The following is a 16,434-nucleotide window of genomic DNA, read 5'->3' on the forward strand; positions in this document are numbered from 1 at the left end:
CTTATAAATGTTAAAATTAGCCCCCCCCATAAAAGCTCTAACTTGAGAAAAAATGACCTGATACAACTATAAAAAAAATTGGTAATTCAAATTCATATGATAGTGAAATCTCATACAGGTTCCTGCCCTCCTTCAGAAGAGCCCTGTGTTTTTGTTTGTAATTTATTGAAACACTGAATCAAAAATCCAAAGTACTTATTGTCTTTATGGCCGTAATTACTACTCAAAATTATCCTTATTTGTTTGTTTATGACTGTCTTTCACAATAATGTAAACTCCATAACCCTGTCCTGTTCACTCCTTTGTTCCTAAATTGGTATCAGACAGTTGCTCAAAAACAGTAGGTTGGCATGAATGAAAGAGTGTTATCTTTCATAATAGAACATGTCATTACATCTTTTGTTTCAGACTGCAGCACTTCGAGCTGTGGGCAACATTGTTACTGGAACTGATGAGCAAACACAAGTAGTTTTGAACTGTGATGCTCTTTCACACTTCCCAGCACTTCTGACACATCCCAAAGAGAAAATAAATAAAGTAAGTATTTTTAAATACTGCCTAATAACACACAAAGTATCAGCAGTTTTCATTTGTAAAATTAGGGATTCAGAAGTATCTATAATGATTATTAATGTAAACCATCATTTAGACATCAAGATAAGTTAGAATATTTTATTCTTTTAACATGGATTTCTGTGATTTTTTTGTATATAAAACCAGTTGTAAACAATGCAAATTTGGCTCTCTTGGAAATGATGAAATAGAGATAATTGGGTGTTGAATGTTGTGTGATTGGAAAATTCTAATGTGTGAGTCATGTAATTAAGCTTAATATTTTATAGATACTTAATAGTGTGTGTGTGTGTGTGTGTGTGTGTGTGTGATCATGGAGGCTATTGAAAGGGGGCACTGATTGGTGATGCTGATATTGGAGTGCATCTGAGGCTGTTGTAGAAATACACGGGCTGTTGATTACAACATTGCCAATGATTATAACCCAAGAACAGCTCACCTAAGTAGCCTAGCACCCTAACATCTCTAACAGGTTCATTAAACATGGTCCTGTGATCTGATCCAAAGAGCCTGCTTGATTAGCTAATACTAATACTTTAGGGAATAAAATGTGTTTACTAATTTTTTTTAAATAGAGAAAATGTTTCCATTTACGTTGAGTAATGTAATAAATTTATGTCTGGTAAATGACAGTAATATCCTACATAGGATATGAGGTTGATATTTTGTCTTATTTCATGCTAACTGGTCTTAGTGTGCATTTGTTGTCTGTGAAACTTGTGAACCACTTGAGTACCATCATCTTGTCAAAAGCAGTAAGCACTACCGAAGTGTAAAGGGTAGCATAAAAAGATCATTAAGGTAGACCAATGAAGCAATCAAACATCTGGTTCCACTTTAGCTCTTGAGAGAAATGGTGCAGTGAATGACTTACAAATAAGTATACTAAAATACCACACTATTTCAATGTTCTTGTCTCCATTATCATGGATAGTTGAGATTTACCGACTTTGACTAGCATTCTTGATCACAATAAAATAGAGAATAAAGCACATTATGTGAGGGGGATGCTAAATCTCACTTACAGTAGTTTTGGGATTTTTATCTATATTACAGCTCATGGATTCCTTAGTATTTGTTCAGACAAGCTTCTTTTGAGTCTTACGTTTGGGAACATTGTTTTGAAGAATTTTCAGAAGGTTTGGTTCATTATGACTTGATATAGGGCCATTAGCAATTTGTTCAGGGAAAATACAGAAGGTGGGGGGATAGAGGAGTTAAGGTTCCTGAGATTTTTATTATAGAACTTGTTCCATAGTAAAATCATTTGGACATTGTAACAAATGTAGTGAATTTAGTTCAGATGTAGATTTTAATTTTTAATGAGAAATATTCAAGGGGTCCTTGTTCTGCAGGAAGCAGTGTGGTTCCTCTCTAACATCACCGCAGGAAATCAGCAGCAGGTTCAGGCAGTAATTGATGCCAATCTTGTACCGATGATAATACACCTTTTGGATAAGGTAAGAAAATCATCTTGTATTATAATCTGAGTAAGAGGAAAATGATTTAAATTTAATAAATTATGTGAATATATGCCTCTGTTTAATTAGAACCTATACAGTGGCATAAATACTACAGTAAAGTAGTAGTAACGTGAAAACTTTGAACCTAGCAGTTTTTATATATAAAAAACACATTTCTTTTTAGGAACCCCTAGCCCTTCTTCTGTATCATTCCTTTACCAATAATTACTATTACTCTGGGATTTATTAAAAATACATTATTATTTTTAAAAAACTCATTACTGATGATAATATTCAAAATTATAATTGTTACTGCTGATTATAAATGCTTACGTACTATTCTCACTCCACATCTATTACTTCATGTAATACTACAACTCCATGAGCTTAAGAATTATCCCTTTTTGACAGATGAAGAAACTATGATATAGACAAATTGTCCAAAATCAAACAGTAAGTAAGTGTGCTATTTAATCATATGCTGTATCATCTCTCATACTTACATTAATGTTTGGGAAAGAGACAATTTAAAATGTCACAGTCACAGCACGAGGGTTTTTTCTGAACATTGATCTGTAATTAGAAGATAACTCTATCTTCTTTTCCTCCATGTGTTCTACAGACTGGTAGCAAAGGCTTAGTTTCCTATAAACTGGTAGATCTGGTTCAGTTTTTTAGGCAAGGCTTAATGTATTATTCTGTATTTCCTAATGATTCACATCAGAAGACCTATACTGTTTTAACCTTATCTCCAGATGTCCTACATCTGTCCTCTTCAAATTGATGAGTAAGCTCAGGTGCACATGAGCCTGCTCCAACTAATTGTTATAAACCTGTCCATTGGTCTTTGCCTAGTGGTTTTCAGGTAGTGATTAATGATGATTGTGTGGATCCCTTATTTTATTAGGAACTGCAAAATGGTGACTTTCTAATTCTGTCATTCTTTATGTATTAACTGTGATTTCTCAATAGAAAGCTTTTTTCTTTATCACCTATTGGTTTACTCTGAAATATGTTTCATATAAGAAAAGCAAGATAAATTCTCATCACTTAGTTTTTGTTTTGTTGTTTTGGGGGTGTGTGTGTGTGTAAGTAGGCTCCATGCAGGGCTTGAACATTCAACCCTGAGATCAAGACCTGAGCTGAGATGAAAAATCATATGCCTAACAGACTGAGCCACCCAGGCATCCCATTATTCACTTAGTTTTTAGAATAACATGGTTCTCTAACAACCTCAAAAGGATACTAGGGGGTAGTTCTTAGTGTTATTAGGAAATTAGGAATTTTTATCTGTATTTTGTACGTTTTTGACCATTGTAGTTATTTTTTCTAACACTAAGATTGTCCCTAACCAATGGAAACCTCTTAAATTTAGCGCCTGAGTCTTTTTTACATCACCTTAGTAGTTTTTGAGAGCTTCTTACCTTTGGAATATGACATAGTTCTCAAGCTTCTTTTATGTATTTTCTGACCTAGACTCTCCAGGGTGTCCTTTTAGATAGCAGATAGTATATAAGTGTCATAGTTCAGGTCGTAAGGATGATAATTGCTACAAGGTTGTCATTGTTTCTAGGCCTGAGTGAACAAAATGGGTGATAATATGTTTGTTTTTGTTTTTGTTTTTAGAAAATAGGAAATAGGGATGCCTGACTGGCTCAGTCAGTCAGTAGAGCATATGACTCTTTATTTTCAGGATCATGAGTTCAAGCCCCACATTGGGCATGAAGCCTACTTTAAAAAAAAAGAAACAAGTAGGAAATATATAGTAATTTTGTGAACATGAGAATTCATAAGAAACAAATCATGAATGAAAAAATATCAAATATCACTGGGTATTTAAGATAAGCTTTTTATTCTTTGATTTGTAGTTTTATCTCTTATGTTGGAAATCCTTCTAAAATATTACAATATATATTGAGATACATAAAATTTATCAAAATAAGATCACATTGCCACTAACAACATGACTACTTCACTGTTAAGATTTCCTTGAAAGATTTTGTTTTTAGGATGTATTCCATCAGTGATGTCCTTAAAATGGTGGTGTGTCACTTGAAATAATTTTTGTATATGTGATTAAGTCACCAACTTGGTATACAGTTAGGTTATTTATTTCTGTTTCTTTCTTTTTTTTTTTTTTTTTTTTTAAGATTTTATTTATTTGACAGAGATCACAAGTAGGCAGAGAGACAGGAAGGAAAGCAGGCTCCCTGCTGAGCAGAGAGCCCAATGCCAGGACACTGGGATCATGACCTGAGCCGAAGGCAGAGGCTTCAACTGAGCCACCCAGGCGCCCCTCTGTTTGTTTCTTATTTGGGGAAATTACTTTAGTATTTTTGTTTGTTTGGGGTTTTTTGGTTATATAAAGGCATATATGTAAATTTTGCTGTATAGTATTATTCCCTTTCTGTAAGGATTGTACCATTTTACAGTCCTACCAGCCTCACTGATAGATATTTTGCATTTTATCAGTCTGATATATAAAAATAGATATCCCACTACAGTATTAATTTTTGTTACTCATATATATAAGTTTTTTTCTTAATTGTAAGCATTTTTCCAGGTTGCTAGTCTTCTTTATATTTAAAAACAGGTCGTTATTCTATTTAGCAGATATATTGTAGTTGTTTATTCCACTGTTGTTGAGAATTCTGATTGCTTTTACTTTTTTTTTTTTTTTTTAAGATTTTATTTATTTATTCGACAGAGATCATAAGCAGGCAGAGAGGCAGGCAGAGAGAGAGGAGGAAGCAGGCTCCCTGCTGAGCAGAGAGCCCCTTGCGGGGCTCGATCCCAGGACTCTGAGATCACGACCCGAGCCGAAGGCAGCGGCCTAACCCACTGAGCCACCCAGGCGCCCCTGCTTTTACTTTTTGACTAATGTGCTACTAAGATAATATCTAGAAGGATACATAATACTCCTTAGCTTTAAATTATTTCTTGTTAAGTTCTCAGAGATTCTCACCTCTGAGAACCTCATGTAGTCATTAGATGTATTACTAAGTTTATTACTGAATCATAAAATGACTTTTAAAATGATTTTTAAGTATATTTTTTCAATTTGTACTTGAAAGGTAATGTAGGAGGGTAATGTTTTTATATAATAGTCTCATTAATGGTGGAAATCATGATTTTTAAAACTTTGTTTTATGTTTAAAAGAATTACTTGACATTTCTTTGATTAAATTGAAATGTATGTGGTTTTTTTTTGTTTTGTTTTGTTTTACTTCTTATTTTATCACTCACTTCATTTAATCTGACTTAATTGAACAGTAATACCAAGTCAGTTTGTTGCCAGGAGAGTTTACAAAAGGGAGTCTGCATTTGTTTAGGGTAAATGTGTTGTTTTTTTGTTTGTTTGTTTGGTTTGGTTTAGGGTAAATTGAATTCAAAATCTTCTCTTACATAAAAATTATGTATGCATATAGAAAGGCTAGAAAAAACCTGGAGAAATAAGCAGTTGAGTATAATTTCAGACAACATTTTTCATCAGTTTAAACTATGTTGCAATTTGTATCCTTGGCTTTTACAGGGGGATTTTGGCACTCAGAAAGAAGCTGCTTGGGCCATAAGTAACTTAACCATTAGTGGGAGGAAAGATCAAGTAAGTTCAGCTCTTACTTATTTCTCAAAACGGGTAAAATAACAGTACAGATAATTCTAAGATTTAGAGTTCAATTAAATCATAATATAAAATAGTAGCAAGATAACAGGCATTCTGTGATTTCTTTTCCCCCCCATATAAAAGGGTCACCTTGACTTCCTTTAATTATATTTTATAGATGAGAAGTGTTATACTGCCTTGGCCTACAAAATTTTTGTAGGTCATGGTAAGATCAAAACATATGTAGTCAGGGTTTATTTGGGTTTAGCAATAGGAAAAAACAGGACTTTTTAGCTTAATAGGGCAGACTGAAACAGCATCACAGATTCTCATAACAATTGAAGATAACCAAAGAGAACACAAACAGCAACAAAAATTTACCAGTAGTAAACAAAGCAAGGAACTAATGTAAACCAAAAGGCTAGGTCTGGGAATTAAGGAAAAGGAATATAAGGAGCCTAGGGTGTAAAGTTTAAAGAGGCACTCATTCTGGAGTTGTGTGGGTGACAAAGCTTAACATTGTGCCAACTGGCAAAAAAAAAAAAAATGAGTTTCAAAGGTTCCAGGTAAATTTCACAGATAGGTAAAAAGAGTGAACTTAAAGCTGGTAAACAATAAGCTGAGAATTGTCACAGATAAGCTATAAACTGGTAGTGAGCAATGAATCCACTTAAATCTGAATACAGAGCAGAATATACATACAGTACATGGAAATGACAATATAACAAAATATAAAAATGATAGAAAATATTACAGAAATATTATAGAACCAATTAAATAATGAATTGAAGGTGGCCAGGTATTTGAGTGTTATAAATGTTACAGCACTCTCACATTGGATACCATAACACTGAACAGTTGTAGCTTTTAAAAAATATCATCCAGCCTCTGTACAGATTTCATAATTTTTTAACCTAAAGGGGAGGAAGGGGCCTTTGAAAAGAGTACTCTTAAGGCAAATGTTTCATATGACGTTGAATGATTCCTTCATTTTCATTTGTTTTTTTCCTAAGTTCAAGAAAAGCACTACATTAAAAGGAGAAGGAATCTCATAGTAAAATAATAAATTAATCTGATATGGTCTAACATAACACGTGAGACATGTTTTCACACTCAAAATTTTAAAGTCAGAATTATTTCAGTAAGATCATATGGTACACAAACAAAATTCACCTATGTTTATTTTATCATGGTGTTTTTCTTTAGGTGGCCTATCTAATTCAACAAAATGTTATTCCACCCTTTTGCAACTTGCTGACTGTAAAAGATGCACAAGTTGTGCAAGTAGTACTTGATGGACTAAGTAATATATTAAAAATGGCTGAAGATGAGGCAGAAACCATAGCCAATCTTATAGAAGAATGTGGAGGTAAGTTTATTATAAGCTGTTATTTCACGCTTTAATGTTCTTTTTGTAGCTACATTTATTTTCTGACTTATTTAACTTAGCATTTATGTTCTTTTTGTAGCTACATTTATTTTCTGACTAATGTAGCACTTCTGTATTTTTCTGTCTTAGATTATCAAGTAACAGAATAAAGTAAATACTATATGCTATATGTACAGTCCTGCTCAGCTTCTTGCATATGCATAGGTATTGAATTGCTGCCATGTATTGAACAGGCACTGTGCTAAGGGTACTGGGGAAACAGTGGTAAACAAGACACAGTCCTTGCCCTCAAGGCATGTAGTTCAGTCATGGAGATAAATATGAACTGATTTAATGTGCTAATTACCCTAATAGAAATGTACAACAAAATGAAATACCTGGAAGAAGCAGGAAGTGACACCTGAGCTGGATTTTGAGAGATGAATAAGGATTTATAAAGTAAAAAGGGATGAGAGGTGTTCCAGGCAGAGATAACACCATGAGCAAAGTCTGAGGTGAGACCTAGCATTCAGCAAATTATAAGTAGTTCAGTGTTGCTGAATCACAAAGTATGGGGTAGAAACTGCCTACATATGAGGCTGGAGATATTGCCACCAACCAGGCCCCTGCAGTCTTACAACTTGGTAGCACAGCAGATTCTTTATTCTATAGGGCAGTAGTTCCCAAATCTGATTCTGTGCCAGAGCCACCTAGAATGTAAACAGCACAGCTTAGCTTTCAGCACCTAGAATTACTGTGTAGATAGAACGTGGAAGACTCAGTTGTAGCTGTGGACCAAAATGTGAATGTGACCAACCCGGATAAGCACAAAAGGAAGGTTATTTCTGACAGATGTTGAGAATTAAATGAAAGGAGAAGTAACTATAAGAGTAGGAGAACCATATTCTCAATTTGCTTAGTGAAGGTAGTTCAGAGGCTTGAAAGAAAGAAGTATTTTTAAAGTTACTAAAGTGACATAGAGAGCAACAGAAAACACATAGCTATCAAGTTAGGAACAGGAGGTGGAGAAGAGTGTTAGGGAACCTAACCTAATAGTGTTAGGGAAGTTGAGTACCAGAAAAATTAAAAACAAGTATAGTTTAAAATTTTTTACTAGTATTTTTTCCCCACATAAACATTTTAATTACTAAAAATTTTATTTTTATAAATTAAAATTAAAATCCAGATCTGAGCCTTGCCCTTACCACTGGCAGTAAGGCCAGAAATCTGTATCATATAAGCTTCCCCGATGAATTCTGCCCCAGGGTATCACAAGCCACTGAAAGATTTTACCTAAGGGATAGGTATCTTTAAATGGAGCATGGATATCAGGGAAATGAGACTGTTGGAGACAAGAGGCAGGAAACCAGTTAGGAAGGTATATAGCAGTCTGGGCCACAGTAAATGATGACAGGATTTAAGAGATAGACTTTGAGGTTTTTGAGATTTGATGATAGAGTATTGAGGGAAAGGGGAGCTTATTAGGCTTTGTCTCCAATTTCAAGTTATTAATTATCATGAAGTAAGGATACAGTAGAACAAATAGTTTAATTGAGGAAAGGCAAGTAATAAATTGTGTTTGGACATTTTGAGTAGTAAGTACACATGAAACATCTGGTGGAATTATCATGCAGGCATTTTAATTTTATGCTTCTGAAGCCCAGAAAAGAACAAGTCCTCACCCTATCATAGTGGCTAAATTCTTTTCTTTTCTTTTCTTTTTTTTTTTTTTTTTTAAGATTTTCTTTTTAAGCAATCCCCATACCTAGCATGGGGCTCAAACAGCCCCGAGATCAAGAGTTGCATACTTCACTGGCCAAGCCAGCCAGACGTCCCTAGCTAAATTCTTTACTTAAGGCGGGCTCACTACATAGAATGTGTAGAGTGAAAAAAGAAAAAAAAAAAAGAATGTGTAGAGTGAAAAATGAGCCCAAAACAACTTCTCCCATGTAAGGAATAGATAAAGAAGAACACTCATGAAAGGGCAGTTTTCACTTTATTTCAGAAACCTTAAAATTATTACTCCTATAAAGCAAAATAAGATGCATTTTGCTTATCAGTTAAGTTTATATATTCTTAGTAATATTTCTGACCTATGATTTAATAAGCTCATTAGTGTTTATGGGGAAATTCCCCTTCCCCCTGAAGTACTGTGGTTGATCTTGATCATTTTCCATAATACTTAACAGATGTCTTGACATTCATATTTATTAATCACCAGTTTTTTCATTATTTTTTTACATGTATCGTTAGAAAAACTTGGCAGAAGCTAGAAAGTAAAAAGAATATGCTTTTAACTTGTAACAAACAAAAGTAATCCATGTTATTATTCCTTATAAACATTGGTTATACAGTAATCTGAATAGAGAGGTGTCCGTTGCTTGCTTAAACATACGAATTTAAACACTCAGGTGGTTAACTTTTTAAGATAAATATGCTGTATTTTTGTGCATAAAGCCTTTTTAAGAAATTCACCTTTAGAATAGAGTCCCAAAAATCACAGATTTAACTGTCCCAAAATTGGGATTATGTGGTCCCAAGATTATTGTAAATTTTTTGTTCTTATGTTTTAAATATTACCATTGTTTCACTTCATAAAATTTCTTGCAGGACTGGAGAAAATTGAACAACTTCAAAATCATGAAAATGAAGACATCTACAAATTGGCCTATGAGATCATTGATCAGTTCTTCTCTTCAGATGATGTATTTAATAATTTTATGGTTTTATTAGTTTTATGTACAAACATAAGTCTAGAAATAATATAAGCTAGGACATACACTTTTTTGGAATGTAATTAAAATAATGTCACTTTCAGAAATATTTTAAAGTCCCTCAGGGCATTAAAAAGTACTGGTTCTAAGGGCAAAAAAAGGATTAAGAATTTTTTTTTTCCTTTTTACGGATTTATTGCCATTAGTAGTTAAAAATAGATGAGGATTTTTTATTTTACAGGAATGCTGAAGGTCTTTGCTTGTAAAATAGCTTTTGTTTTTTAAATCTCACTATTGGAAGTTCATAGTTTTTGACCACCTTCCTCCACTTTTCTCTGCTCTTACCCTTTACCCATGGTAACCACAAGTTTGATCTTTCCTATGAGCTTTTTTATTAGGATTCCACATATAAGTTAGGTCATACAATATTTGTGTTTCTGTCTGACAAATTTATTTAACTTAGCATTAAATGCTCTCAGTGTTTATACATGTTGTTGCAAATGGCAGGGTTTCCTTTTAGTCTGTAATATTCTACTGTGTATATATATCACATTTGCTTTATCCATTCATCTTTTGGTGCACATTTAGGTTATTTCCATGCCTTGGCTATTGTAAATAATGCCACTGTGAACATAGGGTTAGAAATGTCTTTTTAAGTTAGTGTTTTCATTTCCTTTGAATATATTGTTAGAAGTGGAATTACTGAATAAACATATGATAGTTCTGTTTTTAATTTTTTAGTGGAAATACTGTTTTCCATGGTGGCTGTACTAATTTACAGTCCCACTAACAATGCACAAGGTTTCCCTTTTCTCTATATCCATACCAGCATTTGTTAACTCTTGTCTTTTTAATGATGGCCGTTTTCACAGGTGTGAGGTAATAACACTCATTGTGGTTTTAATTGGCATTGCCCTAATTACTAATGATATTGAGCATCTTTTCATGTACCTACTTACTTTTTGTATATCTTTTGGAGAAATGTCTGTTCAAGTCTTTTGCCCATTTTTTAATTGGGTGGTAGTTTTTGCTGTTGAGTTATGATAAGAATTTTTCGACACTTGACAAATCAGGCTCTGTTTTCACTTGATGTCTTTATAGTTCTCAAATTGTATATTGTTAATAGCATAACGTATTTATAAGCAAAACAGTGATACTGGTATATTCTATAATAAATCCTTAATGACAATAGTTCATCTATATTTGAAGATACTGTCACTGTTATTTTTGTTAGATGACCAAAAATAAATTTGAAGGTACATAAAATGGAAACAGTAAATCATCAAGAAGGATAAGTTACATATAATGTAAGGTGTAGTATGCAAGAGTATCTTCATATTGTCAGTATATGGTAGTTGAAATTAAAGTATTAACTTATTTTTAATGTTGCTCCTTTGGAAAAATAAATCTAAAAGCAGCTATTCCTTAGAAAATTATGATTAGATATAGCCACCAGTGGATTTTTGATAATTCTCATGTTTTCAAAAAATAACTCATATTCCTTGAAACTTTTCCATATTATCAAAAAGTGGAATGTTACTAAGTATTTTCTTAAGTGTATATGATTTAAACATTAACTTGGCATACAGCCAATACTAGAAAAGAAAATCTGTGGACTGTTTCCTTATAGATGATCAACCTAAGTCCTATTTAGAATATAATGCTAGTTAAATCAATCAGAAATAAAATTCAGAAAAACATACTCTCTTAAGGGAAGCTTTTATCACATGTTCTAAAGTTGGATTTTTGGAAATCCTAATTTGCAGTTAGGTATACACAAGACATTACGATTTCTAATACCTTAACATGAAGTTCTCTGTTAATCTCTTAACACTGTGAAAAGAATAATTCAGATGAGCATATTTATAAGAACTATACTATAGGTCAGTGATTTTTGTGATATTTCAAAAAAGAACCTGTAGATATATCATACTCATTATAGCACAGCTATTATTTTACTGTTTTAAGCCCAGATGTCATTTGTCTCCAGTTGCTAGTAAAAAATTAACTAAAGATTACATTTACTCTCCAAAAGTGACAGCATTAAGTTTTTTAATGTCATCAACTTTTATCTATTTGCCCAGGTAAAAGGGATATTAGAGTATCCTCTCAGTTTGAGGTGTAGGACCATTTCCAGTTTATTACTTATATTTCACTCTTTTGGAAGATACCTATCTTGCATATTCTCTTAAGTTTCCTCTCATTTTGGTGTCCTCCAAGAAAAAGCCTTCACGAAGTGTTTCTAAAGAGGTGGTAGGACAATGTTGGCTCTCATCATCTCTCTCATAGTTTCTTATGGAAATGAGAATATTTCTATAATGTTATTTATGTAACCTTTAAAACTAATTATCACTTATTTTTTCTTTTTTCCTTTAGATTGATGAAGATCCTAGCCTTGTTCCAGAGGCAATACAAGGTGGAACATTTGGTTTCAATTCATCTGCCAACGTACCAACAGAAGGGTTCCAGTTTTAGAAAGATGTTGTGGAAGTTAGGTACAATGCAGCACTGAGATATATATATATATATACATATATATAAAAAGGTTTGATCCATCAAGCTTGGCTCATGGGATCTGCTGCTGCATTAAATCGGGAAAGAAAATGTGAAGATTTCATTTGGAATCACAGAAAATGCCCAAATGAGGTCAAGATGGCGAGTGGGTGCGAGTGAGAATGAGTGGCAAAATGTAACGAAAACTTTACATGAATGCTTATTTAGGTTGTTCAAAGTAAAAAGGGCTACAGGTCACAGATCTTCAGTGCCTGAGAAGGAACATTGACTTACTCTGTATCATTTGAGGGGAAAGTGCAGTACTGTCATCTTCAAGCCTTGTAAGCATAAAAGAGGATACGATGCCCATATAAGTCAAAGGAAACCGAGCCCAGGCCTTGCTATGAAGCAGTGTGTGAGTGGACAATGTTGAATGAATGTCTGGCTCAGTGATAGGGAGTCAGGTTCATCTTTCAAATCTAGGGCTCTTCACTCATGAAGCAGACTCCTAGTCCTGGAGTGACTGTGTACGAGAGTATGGTTGTGGTGCTGTATGTGAACGCATGCAAGCTTGATTCGCCTTCAGGGGGCTGATAACAAACCTAGTAAATCATCAAAGTGAGATCATAAGTGTTAATGTACACTGGACATGAAAACAAAGACCGGTTTAGCAGCAGACATTGGTTTACTCTGCAGCCTGTGTTTTCTACTCCCCCTCTTCCCTTTACCCACCCCCTCCTTTTTTTTTTCTTCTTAGTTTTTATTTACTTTACCTAGTATGGCTTTTTAGTTGCTTTTCAAGTCAGAAAACTTTTCAGGAAGGTTTCCCTGTGCATTTGCACCAGATGAATGTTTGATGCTATGAAAAGCTTTCCATATCATCAAAACTAATTTGTGTAGATTTTTGCATGAAAAAAATCATAAATTTCCCTCAAAATAGACTGTGTTGCAGTACACAAGTTGCCATAATAGTATAAAACAGTAAAATGTGCTTTAAAAAGCCATCCTTTTCATTTTCAGAGATAACATAAAGATCTTTGCATGAGGTAAATCTACAGCATAGTTCATTTTTAGATTTTGTTGAGTCCTGTAAAGAAGAAGAAGAAAAAAGTTTCAGTTGTGGTAGAATACCGTGCTGTGTTTAAATGTTACTTGTTTTCAAACTTTGTTTTCTATGAAAATGATATGGAAACTTCTAAAATGGAATTTGGTGCATATGTACTGCTGAATAAAGACCGATGAAGAGGTTTGAGTAGATGTACAAATCAAGTAATGGTTTGAACACCTTTAATAATATGCCTAATCTGTTCAATTGTTTTAGAATCTTTTTATCTTAGATGTAGGCAGCCATGAACAATCTATTTTGAGCCACTTTAGGGAGAAAACTTTGTATTTTTAAAACTTGCATAAAAGTTATGCAAGTGGTTTTTATAAATTGGAATAATACCTCAGTTTTGAGGTTATGCACACTAAATTAAATGTGACATAAATTAATTTGTACAAAAAGAACTCTTTATAAGGTGGCTCATTGTAGGAAATCCTGTGCCTTCCCCTTTGAGCACAAGTGTTGCATGAACAACAGTTTGCTATAAGAAACATACCAGATTAGCCACCATTAGCATCTATATCTACTTTGTGTTTAAAATCAACTGGTAATTCTGAAACACTGTAGAATGGATAAAAATTATTTTGTGATCATAACTCTTTGTTGAACTAGAGTATTTTTGCAGCATTCCTTGTCATCAGAAACATGGTTAAAGTTTAAAACTAGAAGCAGCAGAAAACTAGCTTGTAAAATTTATCCAAGTAGAATGCAGGCTAGGCTGTCTTGGGGAAATAAACATTAAAACTTAAAGCAATGTTTTACATGGGGTGTGTGTGTGTGTGCTATTTGGATTTTAATATATATAAATATAAACGTAAAGTTAGAGTATAAATCAATGGCTTATTTTAGATTTTCCTTAAGTGTTTGACCTAGAACCAACATAAGAAATTTCTTCAATTCTGTACTTTTAGTGTAGACATACTAGTACTCTAACTCGCTGGATCTGTTCAGGTGACACTGTCTTTGGTTCTGGTTTCTCCCTGTCCAGCCCAGCATTTTGACCTCTTTATTATTCTTCTAGCAAAGTGGACTGAGAGAGACTATTTGAGCTATATTTTACATAGTACTGTGACTTCAACACATGGCTATAAATGGCAGATTACACACAGAGCTTGTTTTTTTACGGAAGGCTTAAATTAACAGAAGTTGACCATAACAGTTGTGTGTATAATCCATGTTTCTTAGTAAACAGATCTAGCTCAAAGTAAGGTTATAATAGGCTAAATGAGTTCATAAAATAGTTAATCCTGTAATACATCCTAGTTGTGGATGATAATCAACATCTGTGAATACAAGGGCTACCTGATAGTCTAAATATTTCATTTCTACCTGTGGTCTCATACAGGACACTGATTTTGTAATAGAATGATTGGAGGGATTTTTCGTTGTCTGAAATTTGTTTCAGCACAGTTAACAGTTCATCATAGTTAGCAGATTTAAACACAACTCTTTGTTTATTCTCCACTGATTAAGAAACTTTATTCATTTTTAACATAGAACATTATTTGTGAGGAAGGGGGAAAGGGGAATAGTAAGTCTTTAATACGCTTAGTGTTCCTGGCTTTTCATGTCTTAAACTGCTTTTTCAGAGCATCAAGCCCTTCTCAAGTTGTATAAAAATGAGAATGTTCTATTACAAATGTGTGAGTAGCCCTAGTCTAAAATATATCTTTAAAGATATTTTTTCTTCTCTAATTTGTCTCATAATGGAATTAGTACTTTCCACATTACTTTGGAACCAAAACCAGAACATTCCTATAAGTAAAACTATTGACTAATTATTAAAAATGGATCTGGAAGACTTTTTAACTTTGAGTTTAGGCTTACCTGGTGACTGCATTTCATAGGTTTTTTTGTTTCTTAAGAGGTATCATTACACGGCAAAGTGATGGGCTTTATTGTAACATTAATTTGTGGAGTACCCTATTTGGATTCTCCATTGCCTCAGTTCCCTCAAGAAAAAAAGAGAAATTTGAGCTAAGCTCTGTAATTTAAGAAGTGATGTATCTTCTGTTGCTGTATAACAAATTACCACAAACTTATGGCTTAAACCAACATATATTTATTATTTGATAGTTGCCACAGGTTGGGAGCCCAGGTGCAGTTTAGCTAGATCCAGTGCTCAAGGCCTCACAAGGCGTCAGTCAAGTTTCAGCCATAGCCACAGCCTTTGAAGGTCAGGGTCCTCTTCCATGCTTGTATGGCAGAACCTGTTTCTGGCAGCTATAGAATTCAAGGCAGCTTGCTGCTTCAAGGCTTGCAGGAAAATCTGATTTCAGAAAAGGCCCTAAACCTTTTTTGAGGGCTCACCCGATTAAGTCAGGCTCACCCAGGATAATCTCTCTTGACCTCAAAGCCAGACGATTGGTACCTTAATTACACCTGCAAAATCCCTTCCCCCTTGTCCTATACCGTAACCTATAATATCTATCATATTCACAGATCTTGCCCACACTTGGGGAAAGGGGATTATAAAGGGCATGTGCATCAGGGGATCTTGGGAGCCATCTTAGAGTTTTGTCTACCACAAAGGAGTATCAGTCTTTAGATCCCAGAGCAATTTAGAAGTGATCCTCTAGTATATTGCAAGTTTGTTTTTGGACAACCTATAAGAATTTAGTGCAAGCTCTGGACCAGCTTCCTCCCAAAATGCATAAGCATAACAGCTTTAGGGACTCAGGAGTCTGTGAATTTCTGAGTAGAAATGGTCTGTCATAATCCTCCCCTTTAAATGATTGCCAAGAGGTGACTTGTCCAGGGTCCCACAGAGTTTTGAAATTACTTGATTGCTTTTTGAATTTTCAAAATTAAATCATTTGTTGTAGAAATTAAGGTGGTGAGCTACAAATAGGCCAATTTAGCTTCAATCAAAAGCAGTTACCAGTTAACTGCTGAGGTTTGGTGAATTATTTACTTCCTAAGTGTAAAAGTTTAGTTGTTGACTATTTTGAAGGTCATGATATCTGGTAAATTTTTGTACCTTTTTACTTCTTGATTATTTTATTCCTTGGCAAAATTCATTAAATGTCAGCTAGTAATTTAATATGACTTGGAAAGAAAAATTTGCCCAGATATCCATTCCCATACTCCGAAATAGCAAATCCATGCCTAAC

General features: G+C 33.9%; 1 protein-coding gene and 1 non-coding gene across 5 annotated transcripts in view; both read left to right on the top strand.

Annotated features, from left to right (window-relative positions):
- LOC116862515 (importin subunit alpha-3) overlaps positions 1-12,327 on the top strand; it is a 55,521-nt gene extending 43,194 nt beyond the window's left edge. For 3 of the 4 annotated variants that reach the window (XM_032849846.1, XM_032849847.1, XM_032849848.1), the window contains exons 12-17: positions 409-537; positions 1,929-2,033; positions 5,569-5,640; positions 6,847-7,009; positions 9,620-9,714; positions 12,100-12,327. In XM_032849846.1, coding sequence (XP_032705737.1) covers positions 409-537; positions 1,929-2,033; positions 5,569-5,640; positions 6,847-7,009; positions 9,620-9,714; positions 12,100-12,198 — 663 coding nt within the window. In that variant the 3' untranslated portion in view covers positions 12,199-12,327. The remainder of the gene's footprint in view (positions 1-408; positions 538-1,928; positions 2,034-5,568; positions 5,641-6,846; positions 7,010-9,619; positions 9,715-12,099) is intronic. The other variant, XM_032849850.1, reaches the window with a different exon arrangement.
- Positions 748-1,078, top strand: LOC116862519. Its single transcript, XR_004381648.1, has one exon.
- Positions 12,328-16,434: the final 4,107 nt, after the last annotated feature.

Source organism: Lontra canadensis, unplaced genomic scaffold (genome assembly GCF_010015895.1).
Source record: "Lontra canadensis isolate GAN:19392208 unplaced genomic scaffold, GSC_riverotter_1.0 scaffold250, whole genome shotgun sequence".
NCBI classification, from domain to species: domain Eukaryota; kingdom Metazoa; phylum Chordata; class Mammalia; order Carnivora; family Mustelidae; genus Lontra; species Lontra canadensis.